Source organism: Girardinichthys multiradiatus, chromosome 2 (genome assembly GCF_021462225.1).
Source record: "Girardinichthys multiradiatus isolate DD_20200921_A chromosome 2, DD_fGirMul_XY1, whole genome shotgun sequence".
Lineage (NCBI taxonomy): Eukaryota > Metazoa > Chordata > Actinopteri > Cyprinodontiformes > Goodeidae > Girardinichthys > Girardinichthys multiradiatus.
The window spans coordinates 16702160-16726759 of NC_061795.1; the positions used below are offsets into that span (position 1 = coordinate 16702160).

The 24600-nt window shown below is 41.3% G+C and overlaps 2 protein-coding genes across 4 annotated transcripts in view; one reads left to right on the plus strand and one right to left on the minus strand.

Annotated features, from left to right (window-relative positions):
* The window catches only part of ppm1h (protein phosphatase, Mg2+/Mn2+ dependent, 1H), a 46490-nt gene extending 38395 nt beyond the window's left edge, over positions 1-8095 (plus strand). The window contains exons 9-10 of one of the 2 annotated variants that reach the window (XM_047392466.1): positions 5201-5460; positions 5712-5831. In XM_047392466.1, the coding sequence (XP_047248422.1) occupies positions 5201-5413 (213 nt within the window). In that variant the 3' untranslated portion in view covers positions 5414-5460; positions 5712-5831. Of the gene's footprint in view, positions 1-5200; positions 5461-5711 lie in introns of both variants that reach the window. The other variant, XM_047392459.1, reaches the window with a different exon arrangement.
* A 9081-nt stretch (positions 8096-17176) lies between these two features.
* Positions 17177-24600, minus strand: part of mon2 (MON2 homolog, regulator of endosome-to-Golgi trafficking) — a 53328-nt gene continuing 45904 nt past the window's right edge. Inside the window, exons 26-35 of one of the 2 annotated variants that reach the window (XM_047386151.1) lie at positions 23855-24498; positions 23169-23312; positions 21461-21478; positions 20826-20954; positions 19182-19372; positions 19039-19099; positions 18821-18944; positions 18438-18645; positions 17995-18077; positions 17177-17901 (exon numbers count right to left, since the gene is read on the minus strand). In XM_047386151.1, coding sequence (XP_047242107.1) covers positions 17738-17901; positions 17995-18077; positions 18438-18645; positions 18821-18944; positions 19039-19099; positions 19182-19372; positions 20826-20954; positions 21461-21478; positions 23169-23312; positions 23855-24498 — 1766 coding nt within the window. In that variant the 3' untranslated portion in view covers positions 17177-17737. The remainder of the gene's footprint in view (positions 17902-17994; positions 18078-18437; positions 18646-18820; positions 18945-19038; positions 19100-19181; positions 19373-20825; positions 20955-21460; positions 21479-23168; positions 23313-23854; positions 24499-24600) is intronic. The other variant, XM_047386160.1, reaches the window with a different exon arrangement.

A 24600-nucleotide genomic window follows, 5' to 3' on the forward strand; every position in this document is an offset into this window, starting at 1 on the left:
ATACAACATCGCTGGTCTCATCACTGTCTTGTACGCCTTTCCTTTTCAGTCTCGCTGATACTCTGATACCTGCACCTTCTGTATGTCTGTTCCCAGTAATCCAACAGCTCCACTTGGGTCCCTCTTATTCTCACATATTTTGTCTTGCTCCGACTAACTTTCATTCCTCTCCTTTCCAAGACAAACTTCACTCTAGATTTTCCTCCACCTGTCCCCTGCTGTCCCCACAAATCACAGTGCCATCTGCAAACATCATAGTCCATTACTCTATAATACCAAAACTCCTCTTTTGGCACCCTGTCATGCTTTCTCTAGAACTACAAAAACACAATGCAGCTGCCCCTGACCTCTGTACTTCTCTATAAACATCTCATCAGCAAATATTGCATCTGTACATTTTCTTGGCATGAAACCAAACGGCTGCTCACAGATGCTCACTTCTGACCTCATTATAGCTTCCACTACTCTTTGGAGGATATTTGTGCATAAAGGTCACACTACAGCACCCTAATCGGATTTAAGTTCAAAACCTGACTAGAACACACAAAAACCTTCATTTAGATATTATTTAGCTATTGAGATTCGCTGGTGTTCTTTGGATCATTGTCCAGCTGCATAACTTTGGTGTGTGAAGCAGTAAAGCAGCCTCAGACCATCACACCATGTTTAACTTTTGGTGTGATGTTCTTTTTCTGAAATGCTGTGAATTTAATGCCAGGTGTAACAGAAGCACGCCTTCCAAAACGTTCCACTTTTGTCTCATCAGTCCATAGAATAATTTCCCAAAAGTGGTGTAGATCATCTAGATGTTAGGTGTTTATGTTCTTTTTGGTCAGCAGTGGTTTTGGTCCTTTTGATTTAGGTTTTGTGGTTAGTAAATTGAATTATAATTTTTTTATGCATGTTATTTTTTCATATTTTAAATATTGTTTAAGATTTGTGTGGGAAACAAGGTAAAGCAGAAAAAATCTGTAAGGGGAGAAATACTTTTCCACAGCAGCGTACACTGCTCATTTGTGAATAAAACCTCTGATTTCTCCCTTTGAAGCTAATTATTTACAAGAGGCTGGTGTTGATTTCTAGAGCATGCTCCCTTGGTCACTGCAGCATTATGTAAATGCTACCTGTGGACGCCCAAGGCTTAATTTGCTGGGTTTTTGGAAGAAATTGAAAATTCTTTCTTCATTTTATTCCTGAAATATGTTTTTTTTTTTTTTTTGAGATCTTTTCAAAACCCCTTAAAATCATGGGCTGGTACCACTTTCATTTCAAAATGCATCTATTGACAGTAACAGAAAATAAGAAGGAAAAAACACTGAACTTAAATGTGCCAAAAACAATCTTTGCTTTTGCAAATATGTTTAGAATCTCATATAATATAATGAAACTGCCATTTTATTTAGCTGTAGGTCATTCCTTGATCATTTTCTGATTTGAGTTGCACTGATCATAGCTTTGTGGTTTATTTCTGATCCCTGGTTTCTGAAGAACATGATGGGCATGAGCAGTCATGTGCTTTTATGGTACAAAAATGTGTGTGATACAACACTTGCCATAAAAGTGTTTTTAGTGTCAAATTGTTGTATTACTGATTAGCGCAGTCGCCGTTAGTAGCTGTGAACATCAGTCTACATTTGTATTCCCTAGAGTTTGCAGACCTCTACCCTAACTAAAGGGGTGCCTACATTTTTAAATCCAACATGTTCCATAACTGGCAGAGGTCGAAAGCTCAAAAGAATAAAACAGAAGAACTTTGGTGTAATAAATTGAGCCTTTCCGTTGTCTGCGAAGGACTTGCTCTCTCTTTAGGTGACAACATGAATGAGCAGCCAACATGTTCACTGATCTCAATAGCTAATTTTGTGTCTTCGCTTAGTGACAGCATCCGCACCAATGGGTGTTGTCATGTTAACTTGGTAGCGCTCAGGCAGAGTGTGTTCACTGACTGGAAGAAAATCAGTAAATGTGCAGTGCTGTTAGCAAGCTAGCACTGCAAAATCAGCTGAATGACGACTAGCTGGTTAGCATGCTGAGCTACACTACATCTCCCTCCACTTAACACACAGCAGCTCAGGTCGATGACTGCCTTCCTTGTCATTTACAAACACAAGTCACCCACACAGACCCCACTTTGACCATGTGACATTGAAAGGACTCAGAAATGTAAACTGCCCATTCAACGAGGCAACTCAACAACAACAACGTACCTCATGGCTGGTATAAAGTTTATCTCCTGCACAAACGTTAATTGTCCCCGCAAAAGTCTTTCTTTGGTTAACAATGAAATAAACTTTTTTTTGATTCGTCTCCCTGCAGCAAATTGTTTAGAAATCAGAAGACTGCTGTAATATTTGAATGTTGCCTGTTTGCATTTTTTTGCCTAAATTCACGGGGCATCTATCACAGAAATTTTCTGAGGGCCTATAAATAATGACAACACAAACACATTAAGAAATGATCAGAAAAACTATGTTCCAACTGTATTTGTTCAGGAGGTTTTCATCATAAACGTTAACTCTTTGACCACAGATTTAGAAAGTTTAGAATATTATGTGTAAAGTTGTTGGAGAAAGCATTAACTACGTAGGTGAATTATTTAAGACAATTACCTTTTTATATGTTTATGGTTAAAAGTAAAATGTTTGACTAAAAATCTAGCAAATGTCTTTAAACTGTTCTCAAGGGTAGAACTAAACGATAGGTTACATTCTGAGTCCTGCTGTGCACACATAAGCCACATTAACAATTAATAATATTAATACTGGTTGTCATCCTTGTTGCTTTAGCTGCTCTCTCAGAGTGTCTGCTACTATCAAGTTAAACACATTTCTCATAGGTTTTCGGTACACAAATGATTCTTCTTGCATAATGGATATAACTTGGAAAACTAAACTTCAAGCTTCACACAGACTGTTTTTCAGTACTACACTGTTTATCCAAAGGAGGTTTATGCATTCGGTAAAACAAAATATTGACGTGAACAATTACAAATGGCCTTTGCCCCTAAGAGTGCACTCTGTGAACTGTGTTCTTTCCCTCTTAGTAACATCCCCACATGATTGCATTAGTCATGAAAGCCGTGAACTCTCTTGATCCTTGATTCGCCGCCTCGGAGTTAGTCACAGTTCAACCTCCTTTTCAGAGCTTCCTCTGAGATGAGTCGAGTTGACTTTGATGTTGCTGGAGTCGTAGATGTCGTTCGGAAGAATTAGAGGTCTTGTTGGATTAGTAAGCTCTGAAATAAAGTCAGCATATACAGAGGGTGCTCTGTACATATGTGAAACCCTCCTGCAACCGGTAAAATTTGCTATACAGGTTACTCTGAAATGATTTTTTTTTTTAAATATGACTGTAAAATCTAGTCCGAGTTGTGTGTTTAGACCATCCTCCTCCTCCAGAGACATTTTGCTGCTGTATTAAGAAATCCAGTAATTTTTGGGTCACCCTTGTTCTTTTTGGTGAAACTTAAGTCACGGGGTTTACTGCTTAACCCAGATAGAGGTCCTTTAGCTTTTTTTATTTACCTTTGCCTTGGCCGTGTGCTGAGCCATTTCCACTGCAGCCTCAGCTGTAACATTGTCTCACCACTCTGGACAGCTGAATTTCCCACTGTAGCAGGAGAATAAAGGTGGGGGCATGTTACCTTGTACATTTAACCTCAACTTTTTCTTTTGTGGCTGAGCCCCAGATGGTAATGAATCAGCTAGCAAATTACCATTCAATCCTCAAAGAAAATGTCAGTAAGTGTTATCATAAATGACACTTTGAAATTCAAGGTAAGTGGACTTGTGTGTGTGTTTTTGTACCTTGTGTGCCAGTTTTCTGCAGTGCAGTGTATGACAGACTTGTTGTTAGGATGCCAACATTTTAGAAACATGAACTCTTTGACTGCTTCCATCAGTTTACCAGCTGCGCTGCATGCTAAACAGAGTGTTTACATGCGATGGGAACCCTAAAACTCTTTGTTTTAGCATTTTGAAATTGTAAAATATTAACATTATAAACCTCACACCAGGGTTGTCCAAAGTGTGGCCCAGGGGCCATTTGCGGCCCTTGGAATGATTTTGTGCGGCCTTCAGATGGAGATCTTTTCATTTTTTAGGAAGACAAATTAAAATCTTGAGATGGAAAATTATGAAATTAGTCTTTTAACTAGTTTTTTTTTGGTCTGGTGACTTTTTTACTCTGAAGCAGACATGGGCAAAATTTATCTTGGCTAAATCCGGCATGAGTTTTCAGTGACAGTCTGACCTATACCCCGTTACTGTTGTTGAGAATAGACTAGAACATTTTTCAAGAGCAAAATAGAAAACATTTGACCCAAAACAATAATGAAATAGTGTACTTCTTTAAATAAGGCAAATATGTGAGACCCTGTTTATGTCTCTAAGATGATTTACAGATCTATCTCCTACAATAAATCTCGCTAATTTTTTGTTTCATTCAAATATTGCATGTTTAGTTTGTTGTCTAGCAGGTAAAAATAAACAACCAGATACCTTCTTCAACAAAAGAGTCAAAGAAGACTTGTGCACCAAGTGCATTCTTTATAAAATGCTTTTTTTACCTCTTCACCTGAAATGATTGCGAGTGTGATTTATTCTTGACGGATAAACTGTAGATTTTTTCCAATCTTTATTGAGCAATCTCATACAAACATTTTAGAGTGAAAAATTAAGCCACAATAAAAAGAGGAATGTCTTTAAAATAGAATGAATATTCCAACTTTATGGGCAACAGTTAAAAAGAAAAAGATAACTCCTTTGTCTCAGATGAATGGATACAAATTTATACATTTCAAATGCTAATTAGCTAAATTAGACATAAATGGGCCATAACTCCAACCACTAGGTGGCATCAAAGTGTTCCCATTACCTTCCTTTGTATGTCTTAAATATGCATTAATAGGCATTAGAAGTATAACTGCCTTGGCTGTGTGGGGGTTTGAGCTAAATTGATCTGTTCCATGGGATCTGCCTCTTTCAGTAGCAACTTTCCACTACCAGACACAATATGGAAAGGAAATATGCTGTAACCATTTACAGCATGTCATTACTATGAGAAGAAACAACATAATGTTGAGCCTATTTACTGTATTTTAACAAACTGAAAGAAAAATGATCAGTTTATTTTGAAGCACTCCCATCCTACCTAGAAAATGCTTAGTCTCCACTCTTGCCTTTTCCCTGTCCACCTCCAGGTCAAAGTTTACCCCTTATCGCAATATGAGCACGGAGCAGATGACGTTCTGATTCTGGGAACTGACGGTCTGTGGGACGTCCTTTCTAACCAGGAAGTGGCTGAAGCGGTCACCGGTTTCCTGGCAAACTGCGACCCAGACGACCGACACAGGCATGTTCTCCCGTCCCGGCACGAGCACAGCTGCAGCCGGTCAGAGCTGAACTTCCGCTAACCCTTGTCTTGCTTGGAGCGGATGAACTAAGTTACTGGTTTGAACTGGTAGTTGAGATTATGCAAATGTTTCAAACTTTTAGATTCTGTGTTTCTCTGATGACAGCGAAAAAGCTTCCCAGACATTTGTCTGGCATCTTTCAGACAACTCCTCCAAGCAAAGTTTCGCCTTCCATCTGATTTAAATGGTCTTTAGATAAATAATGTGATTGTTTTTTTGTAAAACCTTAGCATTTATTTTGTTGAGTATCACCTTACGGTAAGCACACAGTACTCATTAATCACTTCTGCTTTGACAGGTACACAATGGCAGCTCAAGACCTTGTCATGAGAGCACGCGGGGAGCTGAAGGATCGCGGCTGGAGGATATCCAACGACAGATTAGGCTCTGGAGATGACATCTCCGTCTACATCATCCCCCTCATGTATGGAAACAAGCAGAACTAGGAGAGTTACAGATCTACAACCAGCAACCCTGGCTTGACCTCCTCAGTTTCCCTCATCCCTTTTCGGCTTTTTTTTTGTAAAGAAGTGCTTTTGTGCAGATTTCCTGAAGGATCCAAGCTGTTTCTGTTCCGAACTGGGATTTCTGTCCAGGTTTCCTGTGCATCGCCCTCATCAGGGTGGTCTATTTTGGTCTGTTCCTTTTATTCTAAAAAAGAAACCAAGAAACAAAACAATGAAAGGAACTTCTGATGACTTGAACTATTGTTTCTTTTTGTTTTATTCTTAAGGAAGCCATCTTTAACTTTGAACAGCGTGAGAACCTGGATTCTCGCGGACAGTGCGGTGACGTGCATCTCAGGATTGCTGTTACTCAATAATGCACAATATTTATTATTAATGTGAAACATGTAAATACCTGCACAGCATTTGATAAAAGTGGGATTCATGTATGATGTAAGAGGAAAAAGGTCTTAACACCTGATCTGGAGGCATATGTCTGAATACTCCAACTCTGTTCTACGTAGGTGTTCTGGTACCCAGGCCTCCATTAGTATTTTGGTTAACTAAATTTATCAGATGAACAGAAGAACTAGAATATCCAGGCAAGGTTTGACTTTAATTCACAATCATAATGAAAGAACAAAGGTTTCTTTCTGTTGCATTTTGCCAACGTTTCATCTTCCTCTTTCCTTTGACTAATAGGTGCCTCCAACATAAACTGACCAATTGTTTTTTTTTCTCCATTTGTCACAAAGTACTTCTAATTAACACCCATAAATGGTGACAATTAAGTGGACAATCACCTTAAATGTCTCTACAATCAATATTATTGTCGGATCCAGTGATTTTCCATGTTTTTGTTGAGGTTGATTCTTGTGATCACTGCTGTATTGGTCCCCATTGTGAGTGCCAAAGTATTCACACCCCTTGAAATTACAGTCACAAACTTCATTGTGTTTTTATTGGGATTTTATGTGCTACATCAACACAGAGTAGAGTATAACTGTGAAGCGTAATTGGAGAGGATCTGTGAACATTATTTTCCAATTCTTGCTATATATCCCCAATAAGATTTAGGTCTGGATTTTGATTGGGCCATTCTAGCGTGTAAATATGTAAACCATTCTACTGTAGCTCTGGCTATATGTTTAGTGTCGTCCTGGCGAAGTGAACCTCTGCCCCAGTCTAACAGCATTTCATCCAGGATTCCCTGTGGGAATTGTGTGATTAGGGTGATGCGTAGTGTTAGTTTTCTGCTACCTATAGTAGCAGAAAACTGTGGTTCAGTTTTGGACCAGAGCTCCTTCTTCTACATGCTTTGTTGTGTCCCCGACATGGCTTGTGGCCAACTGCAGGACTTCTTTAGGTTTTCTTACAATTGCTTTCTTCTTGCCATTATTGAGCACAATTTTGATAGGTTCTCCCTAGGCTGTGGATCTCTGGAGCTCCTCCAGAGTTACTATGGGCCTCTTGGCTGCTTCTCTGTTTAATGCTTTCCTTGCCTTGTTTACACATGGCAAGGCTGGTCTCTCGTTTTCCCCTGATGGATTGTCAACGATGTTCAAAGCTTGGCATATTGTTTTTAACCGAACTCTGCTTTAAACCTCTCCACAACTACCTCCCTGACCTGCCTGCTGTGTTCTTTGGTCTTCATGATGTCGTTTGTTCACTGATGTTCCCTTACAAACCACTGAGGCCTTCACAGAACAGCTGGATTTATCCTGAGAGTAAATTACACTCAGGGGGACTATTGAAGCTAGTTGGTGGCTGGTTGATTTTATTTTGGGGTATCAGAGTAGGGGGCCCCTAAACAATGTGAAAAACCGTGTATCATGTTCCTTCTGCTTCACATTTATGTGCTACATGGGTCTATCTCATGAAATACACAGAAGTTTGTGTTTGTAATGTGACAAAATGGGAAAAAGTTCAAGGGGTGTGAATAATACTGCATAGCACCTTGTTTCTCTACAATCATTATGATCGTCCGATCCAGTGGTTTTCCATATTTACATTTATTTAGATGTTATCTCGGTGGTGACTGCCTTATACATTGATGTAAAACACGCGATGTAGTCAGTTCATTTAAAAGTAAATAAACATTTCTGTGGACACTCCCCTAAGAGACAAAACATGCAATTTGTAACCTTTTTAAAATCAGAGAATAGTTACAAAAAAAAGGGTTCAATGCAGTTAGAAAACATACAACAATCAAAATAAAAAGAGAATGTCCTGGTTATTTGCTGTTTTTCATGGTAAAACCATTTTAACCTCATGGAAAATTATTACTCAACATTCAGAGTGCTTCCTGACTAACTGAGTCAGTCATAATTCTTGGTAAAAAGGGTATTTCACAGCTTAACTGCAACTTTGATGCGATTAAACAGAAATTTGATAGGAAAAACCAAGGAGTGCTGGGGCTCCAGGCTTGAGCCTTCCTTTGCTGCAGCAGATTTGAAATAAAGGAAACAAAAGACTGTAATTACTGACTGCCTGTTTCAGAGGCTGAATGAAAGGGATCAGTTCACAGAAGGCCCTAAAAAGGACGGTTAAAGGTTTCATGGCGAGGGGTGGAATCTGACACTTAATTACCTTGAAAAAACTAAAAAGGATGTGATACGGATAACAATGAGCCAAACAAAAAAGGTATTCCAGAAAGAGCAGAATTAGAAACCATTTTGTGAGTATAAACCAAAATGTAATAGAAAGTGCGCAATAATCTCTTCTGGTGGTTAGATTGTGAAGAGAAACAACTATATTTTATTTGACACAAGTATTCATACCACTTAAACTTTTCCAGATTTTGTGACTTTACAACCACAAACTATAATGTATTTTATTTGGATTTGAAGTGATAGACCAACACAGAGTGGTGCATATTTGTGAAGGGAAAGGAAAATTATTCTTGGTTTTCTGGAGGTTTTACAAAGGAAAAACCAAAAATAAATCCAGTTGCAACCGATGCTCCTCATCCCCAGACGCCACCTGTATGTCACTTATTCTCAGTATGACTACAGCCGTTCTGTAAAGGGCTTGCGAGATCTGTTTAATGGGGACCAGCTTTGCATCAATCTTCCCATTAACTATGACCAGCTTCACTGCCCCTGCTGAAGAAAAACATTCCCTCAGAATGAAGCTGCCACCACCATTTTCTTCCTGGGGTTGGTGCATTCAGTGCCATACATGGCACGGCTTGATCTCATCTGACCAGAGCTCCTTCTTCCACATTTGCTGTTTCCCCACATGGTTTGTGACAAACTGCAAATGAGACTTCTTATAGCCAGTCTTCCATTAAAGCCAGGTCTGTGGAGTGCATAACTAATAGTTGTCGTCAATCTTTATTTATGGAGCACTTATCAGACAAAATGAGAGCAACACAGATATTTACCGAACATAAAAACACAAGGCAATATGAAATCAACTACAAGCCAGCAGCATCTCTGACTAATGCCTTCCCTGCTGCCCTGTCAGCTTAGGTGGACGTCCACGTCTTGGTAGGTTTGCTGTATTTATCCTGTGATTCAGTTTCACACAAGTCGACTGTACTTAGTACTTTTGTGACTTCTGAAGGCAATTGGTTGCACTGCATTCTATTTAAAGGGGATGGAGAGAGGGGGTGTGGCGAAGCGGTAGTGAGCGACCTTTATATGGAGGCCTCAGTCCTCGACGCAGCCGTTCCGGATTCGAGTCCCAACCCCGGCGACCTGTGCTGCATGTCTTCCCCTCTCAAGCCCACTTCCTGTCTGTCTACTTAAAAAAAAAAAAGGCCACTAGTGCTAGTAGAGCTATCACTTTGTGATTGTTACTTGAGAAAATATAAAAAAGGGTGTGAATATTTCTACAGACCGCCACAACACTACGATGAAAATAGGAAAAGGACCTCTCCAAAATAAAGCGTGTCCTCTCTGTAGGTGGCAGGACTGAGGAGATGGCTGAGACAGTCCGAGCATGCCCAGATGGACAGGAGGAGGAGAGCAGCCTGGGAGGCTCTGGTGGATGTAACAACAATATTTAAAGAATAAGATCTAGCTGACTGGCTCAGGGGAATCTAGCACAATCATTGCAAGGGAGGAGTGTTGTGCACATGAATGACATCAGAAAGTGAGAATACCCCTTTAACAAATACAGCTCATTTCATGTAGGAGTTTCTTTTAGAAATGCAAGTGCAGTATGTTTTCATGTCCCTTCAACATTAATATCACCAAGTTCTTTGCTTTGATTTTTTGATTGAATTTACTCATTTATTTTACACACATGAATAGAGATTAAGAGCCTCCCTCACAGATATCTCCACAAATGCCTTAACTCACACATTCCTGGGTTCTCTGCAGGAGCTTGCCGGACCATCTGGTCTCTCAGAACCAGCGCCACATCCGCCTCCAGTCAGACCAGCACTGATCTGGCACTCTACTCCTACTCGCAACGCGCGTGTGTGTGTGTGTGTTTGTGTGTGTGGTCCAGATTGGATGACGGCAGTGATGACAGAGTCATGGCTGTGGGTGGCTTGTTTTTCCAAGGTCACAGCACTCCCACCCAACCCATGGACAGATCCGAAGGAGATGCTGAGTGGAAGCCTGGAGCAAGATGCTTATCAGTTTACACAGAAAAGTAAAGCATTACCTCACTGCGGCGCAGCCCAGGACGCCTCTGGCCATGACCTCAAAGCCGTTATATTAGAGAGGGAATGGCTGGAAGAGATTATTTTAAATGATATTGTCAGCAGTTTGGATCATGCCTTTTACACGGCGCTGCAACTAATCACTTGGTTTTTTTTTCTTCTTAAAAACAAAGAATAAAAATGATTTCCTGCCAATTTCCTAAAAACTAGAGCTGGTTTAGAGAAATTCAAAATAGCTCCACCGATCACTTCCAACTTATTTGTAGGACAAAATCAGAATATACTGAACTGATTCTATAGTTGGTGGAGTTTCTTTTTCCAGTCAGGAATTGCTCCTCCGTGTTTTCCCCCCTTTGAACATTCCATGGATTCAGATTTTCACACGTGGCTCCTCTTTCCTTCATGCATCGCCCACTCAAACAAAAGGGAACCTGCGGCCGCCTGTGCGAGGGTACCTGATGATAGAGAGGGCGTGGAAATATTAGGAGGGTGATGGTGGTCCTATCTGGTGAAAAGGTGCAACTCCTTCAGCAGGCAAACTTTCCACAAAGGGCTCTAATTTACGGTGCCTTGCAAAAAGTATTTACAACGCTTGGTTGTTCACACTGTCAGGGCACAACCACAAGCATCAATTTATTGTGATTTTATGTGCAGCAGGAAGAGCCTGCATTTGTATTCGAGTTGAGAGGAAGATGGATGTAAATACAGGGGATAAATACCTGTTAGAGGCTACTAAACTATTAGGACTAGAGCAGAACGACCCTCATCACCCGGTCAGAACTCCAATGGAACCGTTTAGATCAAGGCACGCAAATGTGTTAGAATGACCTATTCAAAGTCTAGATCTAAATCCAATTGAAAATCTGTAGCAATTCTAATGTATTGAGCGGTCTTCAGCCTACTACTGCACAGGCTTAATGTGAAACAGCATAAAATGTTATCATAGGCAAAAAGTAAGGATTACTAAAAAACAAATATTGACCCTAAAATATCCCCCTCTCGGTATCGGCCATGGAAAACCATGCATCGGCCAACCTTTACTCTAACAATTAGGTGACTTCTGAAGGGAAATGTTTGCACTAGATTTTATTTAGGAGAACCACAATAAAGGAGGCCTACTATAAAATGTACACCCATTATTTTTCTGAGTTTTATTTGGAAAAAATGCGAAATGAGAAATCTTTTATTTTCACTCGAGAACTACGTGCCACCTTGTGTTGGTCTACAGCATAAAATCTAAGAAAAACACATTAAAGTGTCTAGTATTAATGTGCCAAAACTTTAAAGGGATGTGTGTACTCTACAGCATGGCTCAGGTGCTGCTCACTGATCCAAGGGCTGGATCTCTTTGCAGCTGGAATATGATAAATGATGTTTGGTTTCATCCCCACATTCAGAGCGCCTGCATTGGAAGACTGATAACATCAAGACTTCCTTAAACTAAGCACCTTTAGCTAGAACCAGCATGGGCTCTTAACAGCGAGTAGCTGGACTAGGATATATTGTGCAATAGCGGCACAGATGCTGGTGGGCACAGAGCGAGCTGTGACCCCAAGATGAACAGAACCATCATATCAAATGCAAAATCATAAATGTTTCACCGTTACTCCGAGTGTAAGGACAAAGCAGGAATCAGCCTCCCTCTGAATGGGTGAATGTGAGGGTCTCTATTCAAGAAATCAGCCCCCTTACAGGATTCATCGACCCAGGCTTCCAGCCAATGAAAGCTCCTCACACGTTCTGCTCCCCAACCGTTGGCAAACCAATGAGCGCCTGGATGCTGCTGGGCAGCAAAGGGAGGGTCTCAGAGGTTAACTCAGAGCTGCTCCCTGCTGAACTGGGGGAATAGGTGGGGTCAGGTCACATAGGGGGGCACCATCGAGGCAAGAAGCATTCAGATTGGCCATGATGAGCAGCTTATTAGGGGATTGAAGTGAATTTAATGAATGAGTCCTGCGTAGCAGAGGCGTTGGAGGAGCACACCCTGCTCTGATGGTATGCAGCAGCACTGACAACAAAGGACACCCGTGGAGAGCAGCAGCGGGCAGATGTATTGTGGGACACCTCTGTGGGAAGGGCAGCCACGTCACTGCTCTCCACATAGCAACAGCACCGCTGACCTACATGCTTCATTCCCACACGGTCCAGCAGCCGGCGTGGGGCTGGAAACCAGAACAAATACCTCCAGGCTACAGATAAAGCTACGTCTAATACAAGACAAACTATTGCTTAGTGTTCTATCCTTGAATTTCAAACGTGGAAAAATAAAAACTACATACGAGCTTTTTTTTTCTTTTTTTTTTTTATTAAAACACGTGATGACAGACAGAAACACGACACAGTTCTGCAAATGTTTCATCATTAAATAAAAAAAACCCAAACTGTTAAATTCCCCATTCCAACAAAAGCCCTGTGAATTTCAGCGGTGTGTGTTACCTGGGACCGCCGCTAAACCGCGTTAAAAGAAGCGGGGACTTTCTCTCCGTGCGTCCGTCGGCTGAAGCGGAGGCACCAGCACTAGCAAGGCAGTAGCTTGCGCAGTCATCTCCATAGCGGGCAGTGTCTCAACCCAACCAACAGCACAAACTACTACCTCAGCCAGTAACGTGGCCTAAAGGCGGACAAAAAGCAGGGCGGCATAAGAAAGCAATGCGTAAAATAAATAGAAAGAAAAAAGCAAAGCCCTCTTTAATAGTTTTTAAAGGGGGAAAAAAAATCCCTTGCAGATGAAAATGTCCGTCCAGTCCTGCTTCTGTGCTCTTCTGAGCTGCATACTTGAACTAGGAGGGAAACCCCGCCCAAGAAGCCCTGCCCCCATCCTCCTCCTCCTCCTCCTCCTCCTCCCTTCTTCCTCCTGGTCCCCTCATGTGACCTATCAATAGAGGCTATGGCTCCCAGAGTCCAGGGGGAGCAGAGGAGCCCGTGAACGTGGTTTCATACAGAGAATGGGATATTTCTCCATGTTAGAACCATCACCAGCCCTATTGTACTGTACAGCATGTTAGACATTGAGCATTTCTGCATACTTTAGCTTTAGATTTAAACAAAAAAATCTAAAAAGATGAGTCCAATTTTATTTCTATGTGGCACACAAAACCTGAACCCTAAATGTTGTTAGGAATAATCTTGGTTACTTTTACTTAAAGATGAGCTGCTACACACAGACCAGAATCATAATGTAGAAATGCTAATGATTTCACTTTTGTTAGGGTAAGAATCCTCGTGACACACATTATAAGGAGAAATGACCTACAGTTTGTCATAAAGTTTGGTGCGTTGGGTTGATTATGTAACGCTCTGTAACCGGGTTGATTAGAATGCTTCAGCCTTACTTAGATTCAGGGTTGGACACCTGCTATTACACTCTATCAGATACACACCAGAATGGTGACACACAGTCTACTGATAAACACAGAGGGAGTGTACATCCTTTGAAGGGAGCACCAGACATAAAAACCATGTGTGACCTTCTTTCAGGGCTGTTTCGTTAAGGACGGGAGTCATCAGCGCTGATCTCTGCAAACATTCCTCTGCCTTATTTAGAAAAAAAGTGTCAGTTTGAGAGTCATTCCTTTTAAGAGAAAGTGACTGTAAGCAGAGATGACCCTTCTGGGATGATCCGGAGGAGCTACGAGGCGTCTAACCGCGAACAGGTATGTTCCCATAACCACACGCCTCGTTGATCACATGTACCATACTGAATGTAGCATTAATTTAAAAAAACGATAGTTGGCTCATTACAGATATCTTTATCTGATTAATATCAGACAAAGATAACCTGAGTAAATACAGAATGCATGATTCAAATGATGTTTTCTTTTGGGGGGAAAAAAAGCAATCAAACACATTCTGGCCCCATTTAAAAAAAGTATTTTGCCCAGAAAACCTACCTGGTTGGCCAACAGATATTTGCAATTCCTGGCAATGAGACTTTTACATTGCTTGAAAGAATTTTGACCCGCTCTTCTTTGCAGAACTGCTTTAACTCAGCCACATTGCAGGGTTTTCTAGCATGAACGGCTTGTTTAAAGTAATGCCACAGAATCTCAATGAGGTTTAAGCCCATTCTTTGACTAGAACCTTGCTGGTGCGCTTTAGATAATTGTCCTGCTGCGTGACCTTAGGGTCAGATGGCTAGACATTTGCTGGCCATCTGATCTTCTGGTAGAGCATAAAACATTGCTCCGTTAAATACTGCAAGTTACGCAGGGCCTGATGCAGCCCCAGATCATCACACTGCCACCACCATGCTTGTTGGTATGATGTTCGTTTTCTGAACGGCTGTGTTAATTTTATGCTAAATCTAACAGGATGGCTGTTCTTTGGTAAATGTGATGCAGGACGTTTAATTTTCGGTAGTTTTCGACATGCTATTTTGCGCAGTCTTTTTTTTATCTTGCTGGATCACTGACCTTAACTGAGGCCAGAAATTTGCAGTGCTCCAGATGTTATTCTGGGTTCTTAAATGACCTCCTGGAGGAGTCGGCCGCTGTGCTTTTGGATTCATGTTGGTAGGCTGGGCTCTCATGGCAATGTTCACCACTGTTCCAAGTTTTCTCCATTTGTAGATAATGACTCTCACTGCAGTGTCCCTTTGTAATGCTTTTCAGACCGGCAGTTTTTAGGTAATGTTTCTCATCTGTTCTTGAATACCTTTAGATTACAGCAAATGTTAGATTTTTTTTAAAAACATCTTTCAGTCTACTTCATGTTGTCATACAGGTCCTATTTAAGTGATTTCTTGATTCCGCAAATCTGTCAGTCAGGCTTGGGTATGGTAAGGGAAATTGATCACAAAAGACGTGATTAAATCAAGGCTAATTTAACAAGAAGACACTTATATTTTCACATAGAGCCAGATTGGATGCCTTTATTTCTTTAATAATGTAAATCACGATAAAATGCACCTTTCATGTGAACCTGCCTCTGGTGACATCAAATTAGGCACAAGGACAAAGATTAGGTTAATTTTGAGTATGTCTTTGCTTAGTTTTTTCTTCCTTTCCATGTTCTTTATCATTTACCTCAAGGTGTTTATTTGCATTCTATACAGCGGCAGCTAAATATTTGAGTCGTATTTGAACACTGCATGGATTTAAGGAAAATATGGCCACAGCAATACGCATGGAGGACGGTTGCAAAGAGGACCAGAGCAGTAGAGAAACAAAACTTGATGCTTCAGAATCTGCTGAAATCTATGAAAAGTCGATCGTCTGGCATACTAACGGCTGCCGATGAGCATAATTCTCACACTCATTGCAGCATCTTTGACCCAAATGAACACGTCGTAGAATAAGTGATTTGTTTATTTTTAGTTCTGTGAACTTTTTTTTTTTTAAATGCGGTATTTTGCAAACCTCATTAACCTTCTGGGTTATATTTTCTCAGTGAAAGAAATACAGCATCAGATCATACCTTACGAGTGTTAAATGACTGTAAATAACAATCTTAAATAAGGTGATTAACTTAACTGCTCAAATATGTAAAATGTTTCCTTAAATGAGGGATTCCGCCAAAGATTCAGGGTAATGGTATTATTTATTTAGTATTAACAGTTCGAATGTTTATTAAATGTTTGTCAGTAGCACCACATGCTTCCTACTCATTCTTTCTAGTTAATAGTCCATAGTTTTGGAGGAATAAATGGAACATCTTACTTTGGATTTATCTTTCCACAATGGCCAGGCTTTAATTTTGTAACCTGTCAAAACCACAGACTGTAGGCTGTATGCTCCTTATAGTGAAAGATCACTGACTGTGATAAAGATGTGACGGGAAATCGTGACTTTGTAAAACCTTGGTTGACCCTCACACTGCTAACAGGCCAAGACTTAGCCACAATAAGGTCTGGTCTTTTCTTCTGACATTTCTTTAATGAAAAGCAGAGATGGCACCAAGAAGGAAGCCACTAAAGGTGTGGGCGGGCAACTTCACTGAAACTACAATGCTCTGAAAAGGTATTTACCCCCTTACAGTCTTTTTTTATGTTTTTGTTTTTTTCTCCACACATAAATGCCCCAAATGAGGCTATTACTTGAGATCAGACAAAAACAAGAGTTGTAAATATGGAAATGCAGGTTTTAAATGTGAATTTCATATATTTTAGGAAAGCAGTTATTAAAACATACCTTGCCTGATGTGAAAAAAGTAATCTTCCCTTTAAATCATAAATTAACTCATTATCCGCTTTCTGGGAGGACCTGAATTCAATTTCACAAAACACACTTAAGCTGATTACTGACACATCTGTAGAATCCAGATCTCACTTCAACAGAACTTGTCTGTTAACATGAAGTAGGCAGAAATATCTGGAAAAAGCAGCACACACTGATTCTAGAATAAATGACAAACAAAGCTACCTGACTCAGGAGGCTATACTAAACCGCATGGTGGTGGAAGTATGATGGTCTGAGGTTGCTTTGTGGATTCAGAAACCATCAATTCTGCTCTCTACTCAATGCCATTTATTGAAAATACTGGATGCTTTTGCCATCAAGGGAGGCACAACTTATTAGTTTAAGGGGAAACAACCTTTTCACTTAAGGCCAGGTCGGCTTACATAGGGGGCAAATACTTTATCACGACACTGTGTAACCATCCTTTCAATGCACTCCAATGTAAAAAATAGGAGAAACAAATGTGCAACAAGCAAATGAAAAATGGTTTCCATTGAGCATGCCTTATAATCAAGCAGAGAGCTGATTGGAGAAATGTCCCATTTATTCTATACAGTCATGTACATCCTCTTTCAGATGACTGGCTCAAGATGACATGGAATGTTAAAAGATTTGTTCTTTTCTTGTTTTTGCATAAAATCTTGAAAGAACGTCACAGCTGGATATGGTGAAAAAGTCGAGGGCTATCTTTCTAAGATCAGTTTTTGCCTTTTTTTCCTTAATGGCATAATCAAAGCTACCTCCACACTCTGTGTATCAATATAGCCTCTTCAGAAGAATAAAACGACCAAAACCCAAGGGCAACACTGCTAGTTCTCTTTTATTTTTGTAGCTAACAGGCAACTGCAGCCAGTCTGTATGAGAATGGAGGCGGGGGTTAAGTGTCATCAGCTCATATGAAAAGCCCACAATGATGCATATTTAAGTCTGGGGGTCATCCATGTGGTATGAGCCGGCCGTCCTCTGGGCCACTTCGTGTCGTCGCTAATGGAGTTCATGTCCAAGCACTTGTGAAGTGTCCGGGATAAGAATCCAGATTTAAGATTTCTTCTTTATTATAAAAACAGGGAGTGTAGAGGAAGTCCGGTCAGGACTCTCCGTTCTGGACTTTGGAGACTGGTGGCTGCATAAAGTCTTTAAAGGGCCCCAGGGCCTCCTTCAGGGCGGTGCTTACCTCGGACGAAGAACAGGTAATGCACTCTACCAACGTGGGGTACAGAGCAATCACCTGAGCCCACGTGTTGCCATCCACTGAGGGCAGGAAGAAAAGCAGAGCAGGAGGAGAGAATATTAACAAGCAGAAAAAGGAGGGATTTCTTCAGGTATTGGTAGTTTGGTGCTTACCGTTTTCTGGCAGCGTCTTTTTAAGCGAGTCCATCAAAGTGCTTATAGCTTTTAAGACGAAGATAATCTCCGTCACTTGTTGCCTTAAATGGAAAATACATAAGAAATAGAAAACAATGAGCGAGACAACAAAATATTTTATGATTGTGCAAAACTGGTAGAGACAAACCCCAAAAGACTTAAAGTTATAACTAATTAGTAGATCTCTGAAGGCAACTGGTTGCATTAGATTTTACTGGAACCCAATAGGAGGCCACATTTTTCAGACTTTAGACATTTAAGATCAATGTATCCTTTTCCTTCTACTTCACCACTATGCACTACTTTGTGGGTATAGCAGATAAATCCCAATAAAATGCACAGATGTCTGTGGGTTCACTGCGACACAGTGTGAAACCGTTTAATGCGTATGCCAACTTTTGCACGCCACTGCACGTACGTACCTTGGTAACGGACAGCGCCCGCTCAGCCTCTCATCCTCCACGTATCGCCGGAGAACATCCTGGGCCCTCTTGAGGAGCACAGAGAGCGCCATTCGAGAGATGTAGCCCTCCTGAGGAGTGGACACCTTGTTGCTGAAGGAAAACTGGAGCAACGTCTCAAAGCACACCTTGGAAAAATCTTCCCGCATTCGCACATCTATCTCAGCCTCTGTGGAAAGAAAACCATATTAGTGTGTAGAGAGTTAAGCTGACTCTGCTATTCTAAAGTGAGTTACACACAGACTGGACCTTTACTACTTTCTAAACACATGACAACATAGTGGACAGCACTGATGAGCTGCAGGAAAGGCTTTTGCATCCCTTCATTGGTCACCACTTATTACCTGTGAACGAGGGAGCTTGGGAATGAATGGAGCCCTTATTGAGCATAGTCATAATCTGACCAACAAAGTCTTTGGGGATGAAATTGGCAAACGGTAAAATCTCAGTGCTGATCAACTGGACCACCTATGAGGAAGGAGACAAATCCAATGTAAGGTGGAAATAAAATAACAAAACCCTCTCCTCTACACATGACTGAATGCTTGAAACAGATATTTACCTCCACATCAACAGATTCATTCTGCTGAAACTCCTGAATAGACAGATTATCAGGGGGGGTGCTGTAGAACAGAAACAATTAGTACACCACAAGAACATCCTGAATCCTGCCCCCCTTGTCGAAGAGGTTTCAGGAAAACGTACCTTTTGGTGAAAAGAAAGTCTTCCAAGGCGTTGGCCAACTCGGGCCACATAGTGTCAAACTTCCCAGACGAGGCATGCTGGCGTGCAACAGGCAACCCGATAGACAGCACCTTCAGCAGAGACGAAACGGCGAGCTTCCAGGTGCTCTCTGATGGACAGGCGTACTTCAAACCCAAGGGCATTCTTAAAGTCTTGAAGAGGAAAAGATCCATAGCAGACCACGACTTAATGTTATAAAAAAAGATATTTAAAGGTTGATCAGAAGAAAATGAATAAATGGGGGTAGCTCCGAACACTTTCCTATGATGTATTCTACACAAAAATGGTATGTAAAGAGTTTTTGGTACCAGTTTCTGATTAGATGATAAAAAAAAAAAGAGATCATTTGGGCAGAGAAGAGAAGAGATGCCTAATAATGTTGCTTTCCCACTTTGGAGCTAAAACACAGGGTTAGGATGCTGTTTGGGTCCATCTAAAGTAAACTTCACAAAAAACTCCTTGATAAATTTAAACAACCTCCGTTTAAAGCTGTAAAACATGAGCGTCTGAAGGTCCTCAAATAACGAGAGTTTTCCCAGAGAATGTTTTAGGAAAGCAAAGTTGCATTTTCTCTTTGAAACATGTAGGGATTTGGGAGCTTGAAGTCAGAGAGAAGGCATGTAAAATATGTCCCAAAGCTGTTGAATAAACAAACCCTTAACAGTGTTGCAGCATGAGATCCTTCATTTATTCTTCGTTTATTTTGCATGTGGAACTAATGTATAGTGTTAAAATGTTGCACAATCAACAAAGAGGACGGTCTGAAGAGCAAGTAAAAGATAATGGAGGCAACGACTTTTTATCCTCTTAGCAAAGTGCTGCTACACTGCTTTCTTACATAAAACATCTGGTACAACAAGAAATTTGAGAAATTTTAAACAAATTTCAGACATTTTAAGGAAATGTGTAATTTTGCTTTTCTTTCTTTTATCTCTTTTACTAAAATCAACCTTTAGTGAAGGCAGAGGGTGCTGGGAAATGATGTTCTTCTCCTTTAGCCAGGCTGAAAAGCTGGTCTAAATAAACATTTGACTCATTCTCTGCTTTGCTGCAACAGAGCAGCCATTTCTGAAGTTAAAAATAGATTTTAGCCACTGCAGAACAAAACAGAGAAAACTGTTAACAGTTTTTCCAAATGTTAGATTCTAAAGTTCGATGTGTATTTCTATGTTAAAGTCCAGATTCGGCCAACAGACGTGTGGTACGTGTTTCATTAAATGTCTGCACAAACTGCTGAATTACTGTGATCCCAGAAAAAATACAAACACAAAGAAGAAGAAGGCTCAAATAAAGAGGGTTTGAGAGCATCAGGTTTGGTACAAAACTAAATATTCGTCTTTTTTGCAAATATTTTGCTCACTATAAAGCTGAACAGTAGCCTCTGGCATGGCTAAACATGAAGAAAATAGCTCTGCCATCATACTCTGTATAGAAGTCAAAACTTCTAAAACCCGTTAAATACTTTATGAATGCAACAACAAGGTGCAGTTTCCAGAAAGTCATAAATTCCTTTAATATTCTCCCTCATTTTTCAGCTCAGATCAGTTTCATTTATTTCCTTTTACGAGCATGAAAAACTGCAAAGCTCTGCCACAGCATAACTACCTTGATGATATTCTGCAGAACCTTCTCATTGATGACAGCTTTGTGGCATGCTGTTTTATGGTAAAGGTCCCCCACCACCTCCAAGGAGCGCTCAGCAAAGGGCACATAGTTTAAGGCAACCCATTCTGCCTGTGGAGACAAAAATATTTGACATTAATCTAAATGAATTAATAATAATCTAATCAGAAAAGAAAACATTTCCTCCTAAAATATGGCAAAGCAACACTGAAAGCATGACTTAAAGGCACACTTTAAGCAGGAAAGAACACACTTTAAAGCTGCTTAGACTATTATTAGTGTTCCCAAGATGTTAGAGTCAAACAGTTTGTCAAAGTGTGCCTTTAAGAAATAAAGAGAACCACACGAAAAATAAAAGAAGACCACCAAAAATCACAAAGTCAACTGAAAAATGAACTCCACAGAGGCGTGACCACCAGTTAGTGGCAGGCAGAGAGAGGGGGCAGTATGGGGTGAGTGTGAGATGCAGATGAGACACGAGAGCCCGCCATGCGGACTGATCTCTCATCTGCCGCAGAAGGGAGCTCATCACCAGTCAGCACAGCTTAGGACTCATGTAGATGAGAAGGTGGGGGTGGAGGGTGGGGGGTGGGGCTTACGGAGATAATGAAACTCACCGGTGCAAACAGCTGGATCTAAAATGGTTATCCGGTGAGTGGTTCCGAGAAACAGAATGAGAAGAGATTGAAATTAACCTGTTGCTTTAAAGCAGTGTGGACTTCCTAGCCAATCTGGCAATAGTGAAAGATCCAGAACTATTTCTCCTCACTTTGCACCATAACAGATAAAACCTTCAATGACAATCCAAGGTTATCGCCTTCTTTTGCACAAGTACATAGAGTAGGATTCTAAGTTACATTTAGGTCTGAACTTTGACTAGGCCATTCTACCACATGAATATGCTTTGATTGAAACCAGGGGTGTCAAACTCAAACACACACTGGGCCAAAAATATTAAACTCTTACAAAGTCACAGGCCACAGCCTGTATTTTCATTGAAAACCTTTTATCGAATGTCAACAAATGAAAAAGTTTTTCCTCCTCTTCAGAGAAAAGGACACAATTTCATATGGAAACAAACGTCTGCATTGATTCTGGAAAAAGCACAGCTTATAACTATGCACATGTAAAATCAGATATCAAATAAAAGACCCATCTGTGGCACCAGCTGAGCATTCTGGGATTTGTAGTATTAGCAGTGCTTCTACTGTCCAACGGCTGGTTCTGCATGTTTGTTTCCTGGGATGTCGAACTCCAGTCGTCTTTTAGACGTGTCCCTGCTTCAACAAACCTGAATCAAATGGCTGAATTACTTCCTCAGCATGCAGACAAGTTCTCCAGAGTCCAATTAATGACCTAATTTGATTCAGCTGTGTTGAAGCAGGGACACATCTAACAGCTGCAGGACACCGGCCCTTGAGGACTGGAGTTTGACACCTCTAGTTTGCAGCCATTGTCCTGCTGGAAGGTAAACCTCAGCACTAGTGTGAAGTCTTCAGCAGCCTCCTAACAGGCTTTCCTACATCCATCTGGGATCCATGTTCCCATCAACCACCTGACTAGCTTCCCTGAATCTGCTGAACAAAAGCTTCCCCGCAGCATGTTGCTGCCACCACCATGCTTCACAGTTGGGATGGCGTGTAGAGGGTGTTAGTTCTGCATGTTGGCCTAAAGGTTCAATTTTGACCTCATCAGACCAGAGCACCTTCTTCCATATGTTTACAGTGCTGACCACAAGACAAGTTCACACCACAGGTTTCACAGTTTTTTTTTTCTATGTAAAAAATGTTGAAAACCACTTTATGCACTATTTTGCTTTTTGTTACTTGATCCCATAAAATATTTGAAACACATTCAGTAGACAAAAACATTCGGTGTATGGCTGAGTCAGTGGATCACTTTCTGCAATGATTTGCAAAACATTTCGCAGCATAACCTGAGTGTTTCAGATCACAACGTCTTTTCTTCTGTCTGTGCAGAAAACGTCTGTAACTTCGCCCAGGTCAAACTTGTTGACTGAGGAAATCAGTCAACAAGTTGTCAGCGTGCGCAGGCGAGACGCAGAAGGACGTTGTAATTAGACATGATGTTTCAGAAATACTGTCACCTCTCTCACGAGAATTTGAAAAGTGGTGAATTTAGCTTGCATGTTGCAAGGGGGGGTTCGGTGAATGGCTTAAGGCTTCTAATAATACTCCATAAGCATCTGAGAACAGGTTTGATTGGATGGGAGGTTGTATTACATTTAGTCCTTTGATATAACAAAAAAAAAAAAACAACTGCACAGGGAAATAAGGCGGTCCCATGGTCAGTGCGAGGTCGTACCTGGTTGTATTTTGCATTGGCCACGTGTTTGGTTTCCACCCTGCCGTACTGAGGAGGCTTGCAGGAAAACTCCACGAAGAGTAGCAGCTGTTCAAAGATGGCCGGGTACATGATCTGCAGGTTCTCAGGGCCCACACAGATGGCCTACAGCGGGGAGGGAAGAGAGGAACAAACACCGCTGACATTCACCACAGGACTGCGTATTATATGATGCAAGCAAATGATCTGTCCTGTTACAATTTGAAAATCTTTACTGGCTTTTAGACTTTTATATTTTTTTGTTTTTATTATTAAGTTGACATATGAGGCCAAATGATGTAATCTGCATATTAGAGCTGCGCAATATAAAGAATAAATTGTTTCAATATCACTGTTTGCAAAATGGCAACCACAACGGCCTGCTTGGATGCAATATTTGGTAGGATACAGTATTTTAAAAGCCGTGTAAGAAAAATTCTGCATGCTAGTAAGATTTTTGGCCTGTTTGGAAACACTTTGACTGCCCTAGATCCCCAAACTGGATTTATATTTGTAGTGGCCGAGATGTTAAAGCTTAAAAAGAGTGGTGGGGACATTGTGAAGACGGAAAACAGTGAAGAAAGGTGGGCTAATAATTATTAATGCCATCATCTTAATACTCCACAGTGTCTCAATTACATGTTTTTTCTGATATGGTGCCGCCCTACCTTCTGCAACACATCCAGAGCAGTAAGTACAGCTTCCTGCAAGCTAGTGAGCGTGGCCTCTGTGTAGGAAGGCAGGATGAAAGGCGAGGCGTCGCTGCTGATTGGCACGGACACGGCCCCGTGGAGAATGACTCCAAGCTTTTTCAGATCGTCCATGCTGAAGTTAGCTTTGATGTGCTGGTAGAGTGCTGGGAAAATCTGGATTAATGCTGTGAGGAACGGCTGGCTTGGGATGAAGGCGAGCTTTTCCGCCGGGCCACAGGGGGGCCTCGTGCTTTCCGTTCCTGTTCGATACCATGTGTTCCATGCAGACCACCACAATGCCGAGTCCTCCAACGCCGACTCCTCCCCGGGTGGCGGCGCCTGCAACTCGGCCCCGTTGTACCTCGTCAGCCTTTCGACTAGTGAATCTGAGCGCACCAGGGGTCTGCCTGGACCGGAGGCAGAGAGCGGATCAATGAGGACGGGGGGGACGCCCATGGCGGCGAGCGCGTCCCCTGCTTTGTCTGAGTCTTTGACAGGTGTGACGATCTGCAGGATTTCTTGAAAGCTCTTTAGAGCAGCCAGAGAGACCTCATTGTTTTTGCTGAGAGCAGCTGACTGGATGTGGTTCAGCAGCACCTCCCAGGCCTCGAAGAAATCCCCTGCAGAAACAAAATGATCAGCACCAACCGGAAGTGGTTATGATTACTAGCGCTTTAATATGTAACCTTTATAGCCTGCTGGCTGAGTATCACATTACATCT